The sequence below is a fragment of the Drosophila elegans genome, unplaced genomic scaffold (assembly GCF_018152505.1).
Source record: "Drosophila elegans isolate 14027-0461.03 unplaced genomic scaffold, ASM1815250v1 contig_476, whole genome shotgun sequence".
NCBI lineage: Eukaryota > Metazoa > Arthropoda > Insecta > Diptera > Drosophilidae > Drosophila > Drosophila elegans.
In genome coordinates this window covers 11030897-11039761 of record NW_024545863.1, presented here as the reverse complement: position 1 = coordinate 11039761, position 8865 = coordinate 11030897, and the positions used below count along the sequence as shown (strand labels likewise).

The 8865-nt window shown below is 48.5% G+C and overlaps 3 protein-coding genes across 3 annotated transcripts; 1 reads left to right on the top strand and 2 right to left on the bottom strand.

The window, feature by feature from the left end:
- Nucleotides 1-774: 774 nt before the first annotated feature.
- Nucleotides 775-4983, bottom strand: LOC108141162. The gene is made up of 6 exons (XM_017264389.2): nucleotides 2385-4983; nucleotides 2166-2319; nucleotides 1978-2102; nucleotides 1801-1903; nucleotides 1463-1743; nucleotides 775-1396 (listed from the first exon to the last, which is right to left on the bottom strand). The coding sequence occupies exons 1-6, from the start codon at nucleotides 4685-4687 to the stop codon at nucleotides 1291-1293; spliced, it is 3072 nt and encodes a 1023-aa protein (XP_017119878.1). The 5' UTR covers nucleotides 4688-4983; the 3' UTR covers nucleotides 775-1290.
- A 646-nt stretch (nucleotides 4984-5629) lies between these two features.
- LOC108141224 (putative lipoyltransferase 2, mitochondrial) lies at nucleotides 5630-6438 on the top strand. The gene has a single exon (XM_017264476.2). The coding sequence runs from the start codon at nucleotides 5699-5701 to the stop codon at nucleotides 6416-6418; it is 720 nt and encodes a 239-aa protein (XP_017119965.1). The 5' UTR covers nucleotides 5630-5698; the 3' UTR covers nucleotides 6419-6438.
- LOC108141223 (tRNA (guanine(10)-N2)-methyltransferase homolog) lies at nucleotides 6403-8786 on the bottom strand. The gene is made up of 3 exons (XM_017264475.2): nucleotides 8555-8786; nucleotides 7049-7844; nucleotides 6403-6983 (listed from the first exon to the last, which is right to left on the bottom strand). Exons 1-3 carry the CDS (start codon nucleotides 8678-8680, stop codon nucleotides 6439-6441), a joined length of 1467 nt encoding a protein of 488 aa, XP_017119964.1. The 5' UTR covers nucleotides 8681-8786; the 3' UTR covers nucleotides 6403-6438.
- Between the last annotated feature and the right edge of the window lie 79 nt (nucleotides 8787-8865).

The window sequence follows — 8865 nt, the reverse complement described above, 5'->3', positions numbered from 1 at the left end:
TACATTTGGAGATTTAGGCGCTAAAGTCTTCAGATCCGACCTGTTTCGGCTGTTGGGAAAGTTTTATCCAGATAGATTTAAGGCTTTAAAGGCAAAAAAACGCCTAGTTTTAAAATTTTTTTGGCGACGCCTATAATGTTATAACAATATTATTCACCTTCAGTTTTTTATTTTATGTTTTCTATTCTGTTGATTATTTTGAAGAGAACAACGCGATTTTAACTTTAAAAATCGCGGTTAATTTGTTATTAAAAATTTTTAAAAAAATCTCCTCGTGATTGCCTGCTGATTTATGTGAAGAAGTAACTTTTAAATGCTCATAAGGATCGGTTCAGTAGCCTTTGAGTTCCGATGTCCACGAACTTCAAAACATACGTGTTCGGGGAAATCGATTTAAAGATTTTCATACCTAAGTTGGGGTATAAAAATATACCGAGCGACAGTTTAAAACGTCATTTTGAAAAAAGTTGTCAACATTTTTGAAAAAAGAAACGTTACCATAGACACATTAGTGATTTGGAATAAAGTAAAGTCTTTTATCACAATTAAAATCGTTTTAAAGTTGATGTTTTTGCGCCCAGCAAAAAAAAAATGAAATTCCGAGATGCTTAATGTCAGCCTTTATATACTAATTGAAAGGAGTACTTCGAATTTTGATTGGTTTCAATTAAATTCTGAAATTATAAAGCAAATTTATTAAACTACAAAAAAAAGAGCGCTTGTTTTCCACCCGTTAAAACCAAGTAACCCGTTAAACAACCTAAATTGGGCTAATGCGTTAAATATTGTTTTATTAACATTAATGTTTGTTTAATTTGGATGTGTTAGATTTTACACGTGTGCCGTCGCATTCGCAATCGAAATAGACGGAGATAGTAAACTTAGAACTTAAAACTAAAGTTGTTTACTAAGAACTAGGCGCGGTAAGCTGACCATAAACGGGAGGCAGAATCAAAGGATAAAACATTGATTTGGTCGAATATAGTGGTTGGCAATTTTACAATTCAAAGTGTCAAGTCAAATAATTTCAGGGTCTTCTTTAGAGCAATAGGTGAACTAAACGTCTTGGAAAGGTTAATATGGCTTATAAACCTGACAAAAACAGACATGGATGGGAGTTGCGTTGTAAGTTAGTGCTGCAAGAACAGCAGTGAAGTTGAGTACTCAGCTGCCGCTGATGTGCTGTGATTTGGGAGTGAGTAAGAACCAAGCAGCACACGGCGATGCATTGGGCGTATTATTAACTGTAGATTAGAGATTTTAAAACACTTAAGACTACGCTCGCGATGCTTAGTTACGTCGCGTACGGCGTCGCGCATTTCCGGCAAAGGCGTTGGGCGCCCCTGGATGCTGGCCGCTGTACAAATTGTCCAAGAACTCGTGCAATGTAGCCTCGCTATAAGAGAAAGAGTATATTTTAAATGCCCAATAGTTCGGTAATCAAGTTAAATGCGATTCTCACCTAACCCCACTGACTCCCCCGCCTGGATGGTGGCCACCCCTATCGTGATGTGGTTGCTGCGGTTGCTGGTGGTGTTGCTGCTGCTGCTGCTGCTGTTGTTGTTGCTGCTGCTGCGCACCGCGCACTATGCGATACTGCACCATATGCGAGTTTGGTTCCAAATGCGACAGAGCTCCCTTTTGGCAATTGGCCCACTCGGTTATGTCATAGACCTTGCCGTCCATTAGCGCTAAATATTTCCACCGCAATCCCATCATGCTGGTCTCGGCCCAAATGTCGCCCTTCATCAAACAGAAAGTGTTTCAAACGGTTGCATTTGCGCATTTCAGCGTACTTACATCTTTGGCGGAGTGTCGTATCTTACAGGAGGCGCACTCCCGCGCCGCATAATGAGGACGTTCGGTCAGCTTACGAGGATGCCGCTGCGCACAGGTGCTGCATCTGTTTTTTTGGGACGGCGAGCAGAAGAGTTAATGCTTTCCCCCTCGATTCAAACTCTTTTGGTTCATACGCACCTTATAGTGTTTGCCGCCTCAGCCATTTTTGTCTGCAGTTGGGAAAGCAGGTCGTGCAGCTCCGTCCACGCCTTCTCTGCGTGCAAAGTTTCGGCGATGCTTTGGTCATAAATAAGACGGTTCTCCTGCAAAATAGCAAAACAAAATTTAGCCAGTGCACCATTCGTTGCTGGAGGAGACTTCCTTACCGGTTCTCCGATCAACTCAAAGGCCCGCTGCAGCACCTTGAAAGCCTCCTCAGCTCCAGCCTGTTTGTTTTTATCGGGATGCACGAGCACGGCAATCTTCTTGTAATGCTTACGGATCTGCTCCTGTGAACTATCTGGCGGTACACCAAGTATGCTGCAAAGTAGAAGTAGAGAAGTAGTGAGAGTAGGTCTTTTTACATTCGCTGATTGCGTTCTTACCTGTAGGCATCCTTGCCCTTGCAGTTCAGCAGCGAGTACATTGCCTCCTCTCCCGTTTGCGGCAGGCGGCCAGTTTTGAACTGCTCGGATGTGGTTTCAGGGGGCTTCCGTTTGTAGAACCGTCGCCACACGGCCCAGCGAGAGTTCTTGGCGAAGCGAGCATCGAAACGGCGCCAGTAGCCTCGCCACCAGATGCTCGGCTTGCCGGAATTCTGCTTGAGTTCCTTGTGCAGCTGCCGTGCATAGATCAAGCCGGCAACGTAGGCCAGTGTCATACGCTCATAGGCCATGCTGAAGCCCAGTACGACAATGTCGTAGACCAAATAGAACAGCCATGTAAGCAGTTTGAGGGTGTATATCCACCAAGTGTGCAGGATGCGCTTGGCCAGCTCGTAGTTGCGGTTGCTGGCAAAGCTGTTGACATGCGTGGGCGAGCCGGACGAGGAGTAGGCATTGCTGCGATTGCGCTTCGACGAGTAGGAGTAGCCAGAACTGTTATTCGAATTAAGATTCACATTCGAGGAGGAATACCGCTTGGACGACGAGGAACTAACATTGTTGTTGCTGGAGTAGTTGACGCTGCTGCTGCTGCTGCTGCTGCCCAGATTGATGTTTGCGCCAGTGTGATTCGATTGACTTGCATTGGAGTTGACTTTGCTGCTGCCCGATTTACGTGATGAGCTGCTCAAGCTGCTGGCAGTAGTTGCATTGCTGTCATTGCTGTGGTTCTGCTGCTGGCTGCTGATAGTGGCCACCGATGCGGTTGTTGTCTTCTGTTCCGATGCCTTTAGGGTGTTGCTGTTCAAGTTCTTCGACTGCAGTGGCCGCTTTTTTTCCTGGTTACTCGCCTTGCTGGCTTTGTTCTGCGTCTGTGGAGTGGGCTGCACTGGCTGTTGCTGCTGCTGCTGCTGCGGCTGTTGCGGCTGTTGCTGCGGCTGTTGCTGCGGCTGTTGCTGCTTCAGCGTCGCAGCCTGGTTGGCTTGACCTCGCTTCTTGCCGCGGCCGGCGTGCGCATGACCAACACTAGCTGCCACCGAACCCAACTCCTTGGCATCGTGCATCGGCGAGCGCTTTGCCGTGCGCATTTCTCGATTTCCATTGCCATCCTCCTTGCCCTGTCGCCGCTGCGGTTGGTTGCCATAGTCGACTCCGTTTCCTGAGCGAATCTCTCCCCCCAAGGCGCTCGCCTTAGTGCCCTTGCTGAGCACATCGGAGTAGGACATGGGCATGGGCTTCACCTCGGCCACGATGCGCTTCTTTCCCTCGGGCTGGCCGGCCACCACGACGCTCGACTTGTTGATGGCAGTGGGTGGGACAGTGGCAGTGGCCAACGGCATCTTCAAAGGCTTCGCCGGCTTCGAGGTCAAAGGCAGTGGGCTGACGGATTGCGACAGTGGCTCCGACGGCTGCTGCTGCTGCTGCTGCTGTAGCACCGGTTTGGTCGCCTGTAGCTGCTGGGTGGCAGCCGGGAGCTCAGCCTGTTGGATATCGTTCCCATTTGCCTCGTCCCCGAATTGTATGTAACTGCCGCCAGTCAGATTGGGCGACCAGTTGTTCACCAGGTTGTTGATGAGCAGATTGGCACTGCTCGGCGAGTGAATGGCCTGGGCGGCAGGTGGCGGCTGTGTCTGGGACTGCGTCTGCTGTGCCTGCTGCGCCTGCTGCGACTGTTGCGACTGTTGCGACTGGCGCTGTTGGGCTTCTTGCTGCTGAGCCTGCGGCAAGGTAAGAGGATTCGTGGCAAACAGTTCGTAGAGTGGAGTGGGCTGTGGCGGAGTCGGCGGCGCGGTCTGGTGGTGCTGCAGCTGATGGTGGTTCAGCGAGGCCATGTTGATATGCGTGGTGAAGAGCGGAGCGCTGCCCTCGCTGACCGGGTTATCCGGGCAGTGGTACACCTTGAGAAAGTTGCCGTGCCCCACGGGCAGCACGGAGTAGGTCTCCGGCTGGCCAGGCTGCCCCGAGTAGGCCAGGTTGTACAGATACTCGTTGTACAGGTGGGGCGGCGGCGGCGGCGGCTGCTGCTGCTGCAGATGGGGCGGAAACTGGGGGGCCGCTAGATGCGGCGGCGGCGGAGGTGGCCACATCATGGGCCCGGGTGCCTGTCCATGCTGCTGCTGCTGCTGGTGGATCAGATAGTTTTGGTTTTGGTTTTGGTGCTGATGTTGATGTTGATGCTGCTGTTGATGCTGCTGATGCTGCTGGTGGGCCAGGAAATTGGCCACCTCCTCCTGGTGGGAAAGGACGCGAAAAAGGGCGGACTCCGGACCTCCGCCCCCGATCTCGTCGTCCTGACGTGTCGCCATGTCCCCGCAATGGAGCCTGTGCCTTTTTACGCACCAGCTCCGCAGTGCTATTGGAATTTCATGCGTGCCTCATGTGTCTGTCCACCGCCTGGGTAAACATAAACTGCCACGAATCTGCTGCAATCCCGACGCGGAGCGAGGTCTCCCAATGACTCGATTAACTGTCACCAGGGCCACTTTTTTACGCCAAACCTTCAAATAATACCGAAGCGTGCGTGTGTAAGTCTCTTTTTATCTTCTTATTGCAAACGTCAAATGTTGCAAGAAGAAGAAGAGGGCCATTACAACCATAATTGCGAGCACTCGTGAATGCCATTCGCGAATCGCAATCGTAAACAAAACATCGATAGAGGCTTGCCGCGATTCAGAAATAAAATGGAATTAATTTTCCTTCGGAAATCAGTTAACTAAATTATTTTAAAGAGACGAACAAGAAAAGATGAATTGGCAGATTTTGTGTTTTCCCATTGCAACAAGTATGCACTTTTTCGATGAATTAATCGATAGTCTTTGCTGACTATGCAGCCCTGGTCAATATTTTTTAAATTCAAATTGTGCCGCCCGTTTGCTTGTTTCTCTTTGAACACCAGTATTTCAAATTATCTCACCAAATACCTTAGAGACTAAAACTTAAATTCTATCAAAATGAAATCAGCGTAACTTATAACAGTGAATCTCCTTAAAATCTTTCTGTCAGTGTCAGAATAACTCGTAACACGGATCTAGGGTAACTAACAACGAAAAATAAAATTGTACATGTTTTTAAGTTCTAAATATTTGAAAATAATTCGGTTACAATGGTCAGCCGTTCGAAAGTTTACTGATGTTGTTATCTAAACTATTCAGGGATGCAGGCGCTGAGAGAATACCCTTAATGCGTTTTCCAGTAGCAACAAGTCGCACATCTGGCCGATATATCGATCGACTAATCGATAAACCCTTTTTCTCCGGCACCCCTGGTCAATATTTGTTAAATTTAAACCATGTAGGTGGTCACTAAACAATTAAAACATGTCTTTGAGCCAACCGCTGGTTACCGTGGTGCGTGCCGGACGCCATAGCTACGCGGCGGGACTGCAGTTGCAGCAACACTTGGCTAAATCTGCCCAGATCTTGGATCCGCCCACGGAGTTCCGCAATTACCTGGTGCTGCAGGAGCACGATCCTGTCTACACAGTCGGCCTGCGAACAAAGGACTACACAGCGGCCGACGAGGACCGATTGCGCCAGCTGGGTGCGGAATTCCATCGTACGGATCGCGGCGGCCTGATCACATTCCACGGACCCGGCCAGTTGGTGGCTTACCCCATTTTACACCTGCGCCAATTCAAGGCGAGCATGCGCTGGTACGTGTCCACACTGGAGCAAATGGTCATCGAGACGTGTCGGCAGCTGGGCGTTCCCAGTGCCACCACCACCAAGGACACCGGCATCTGGGTGGGCGAGCACAAGATCTGCGCCATCGGCGTCCACGGCTCCCGTTACGTCACCACGCACGGCATTGGTCTCAATTGCTGCACTGATCTGAGATGGTTCGAGCACATTGTGCCCTGCGGCATTGAGGGTAAGGGCGTTACCTCACTCAGCAAGGAGCTGGACAGACTTGTCGCCGTCGAGGAGGCCAGTGGAGCGCTGCTCAGCAGCTTCGCCAGCGTTTTCAAGTGTCGCCTGCAGGATCAGACTGACGCCAAACTAGTTACTGCTGCGGAAATCAGTTCGAAAATTAAATAACTTGTTTACTACTACAATAATCATATAAAACGAGCCTTATTAAGGTCACACTTTTTAGAGCGTCCATCTGTGGGAATCTTTCCCCGCGCTTCCATCTCTACCCGGCCCTGTTCCCGCTGCTCAGCCTTTCGCAAACGACGCTCCTTCCGCGACTCCAAGGCGCTGTTGAAGTAGCGATCCCGGAAATCCTGGGAGGGCGTGGGCAACTGGGCTGTGCTGGCCAGTGAAGGACCCGGCGGACTATACTCGGAACTCTTTTCGTAGGTAAGCAAGCGACGGGCAGTGTTTCCCGTCAAGGGCTGCTCGGAGTTGGCTACCAGATGCAGGTGCTGATGCTGTGGCAGCATCTTGGGATCGTAGTCCTCGCGATGAAACGGCAGCCAGCAGACAAGGCGTCCTCCCAGTCTTAAGTGACGTGCCGCAAACTCCAGTAGATCATTGTACAGACTCTGCAACGAATAGTGCGAGGTTGACGGATAATGCACCATGTCCTCGCTTCTGGTGCTGTCCTTGGCGCTACTCTTCGTTTCCACCTTTTCCGTGGCCTCGCGTATTCCGTAAGGAGCTTTAAATAATAAAAAGGAATTGGATTATTGAGAGGTTAAACAGCGAGGGAAGATCGCCACTTACGATCTGTTATAATGCTGTCGAACGAGATACGCGGATGCCACAGCGGGTTGGAGAAGTCCGCCACCACCACATCCATGTAGCGATCGTCGCAGCCGTACTGCTTTAGATTGGCCCGGATGCTCTCGTCCTTCTCGCGCACCTTCTGGGTTATGCGGCTCGGTCGGCAGCGAGCATGCACCATCATGTAGTCTATGTCGGCTCCCAGGACATAGCCGCCCCACTTGGCGGCGCTCACTAGGAGCGAGCCAGTGCCAACAAAGGGATCGAACACAAGATCCCCGTCGCGAACCATCGCCTGGTTGGCCATCAGCAGGCTCAACTGGGCGTCCATGCTGGTGTTGCCGATGAACTTTCGCTGCTTCAGCGAAAGCTCCTTGATCAGGTGCCGCTGGCCGGAGGCTAGCAGGCGACCAAATAGAATGTCCTCTGGCTCGGGCGGCACAGCCGTGGGATCCAGGCCCCAGAACTCGATGTACCACCACTCCACCTGGGGGCACTTCAAGTTGACCGGACCCTCTATGGGCAGGTAGTCCATGGACTCGATTTTCTCGACTTTTTCCCGCTGGCTAAAGTGTTTGTTATAGGTCTCCACTGTAATCTTAAAACTGGTATTGGGCTGGAAGTATCCTGACAGCGCGTCCTTGTTCGCATCTACGTAATCCCGGAGTCTGTCGTGGAACTCTGGCAGTTTGCTGGCGTGGGCGTAGAGTTCAAACATGGCGCGGAGGGAAATGGAACGGGATGCGTACTGCAGGGCAGTCTCCGTGTCGCGAAACTCCACTAGCCAAAAAGGTTTCTGTAAATGCGAAAAGAATTTCAAAAATTTTTATTAATTGAAATTCATGAAATCCACGTAAAAAAATATAAATAAAAACTGAGCAAACAAAATTGGGAAATACACAAATCAATAGTACACATTTTAGCCAATCCAAAACTAAAAAAACTAAAGGGTCAACTATTTTTATCTGAAATAATTTTTATCAGAATGTTATAAATGTTTTCTAATATTGGACTACCCAATTTTCAACTTAATCCGGTCAGTCCGTTTAACTAATAAATGAGTAATATTAAGCAGGTACTTTCTTAAAAGAAAGAATTTCCTACACATTAAAGTATATATAAACTGGATGAGTTATCTCCATAGCTTTACAAAAATATACCAAACTCAATAAGCATTCATAACTTCTAATATCAAATTTGTCTTGAAACCAATTATTTTTCGACTTAAAAAATACATTTTTTATAACTTAAGAAAACTTTTGAAAATGTATTTATTTAGTTGATTGAATAATAGTTATTATAATTATAATTTTTCGTCACAATATTGGCTATGAGAAATCATGTATGATGAATGTTCGTCACGAATTTTATTGGATTTTGAGAACAGGTCAAGTCAGTTCCCGTGGCAAATTTTTATTATAAAAGCTCTTCGATTTAAGAGCCCTTAATCAACTTATTATTAACAAGAACTTAATTTTATTTACAAAATAGAGAACTTTAACTTACCGTGGTCTGTTTAGTAATCCGCCGAACCTGCAGATGAAACATTTTAACCAGCGAGTCAAACTCGTGCACTCGAAAGTCCACATGCTCCTGGGCGAACCACAAGATGTACTTCCTCCAGCTGGTCATGTTGCAAGCTTAACGTAAGTAATTATTTCCTAATTTTCAGCTAAATTTCATATCCGAGCTCTCCGCGTGTTTTTGTTTACATCGGGCAGGGTTGCCGTGCAGCCCCGTGATCATCTCAAACTATCGACAGCCGACCCGCACTATCGATAACAGCGGCGAGGTGCAGCCCTGCGAGCCGTCAAATC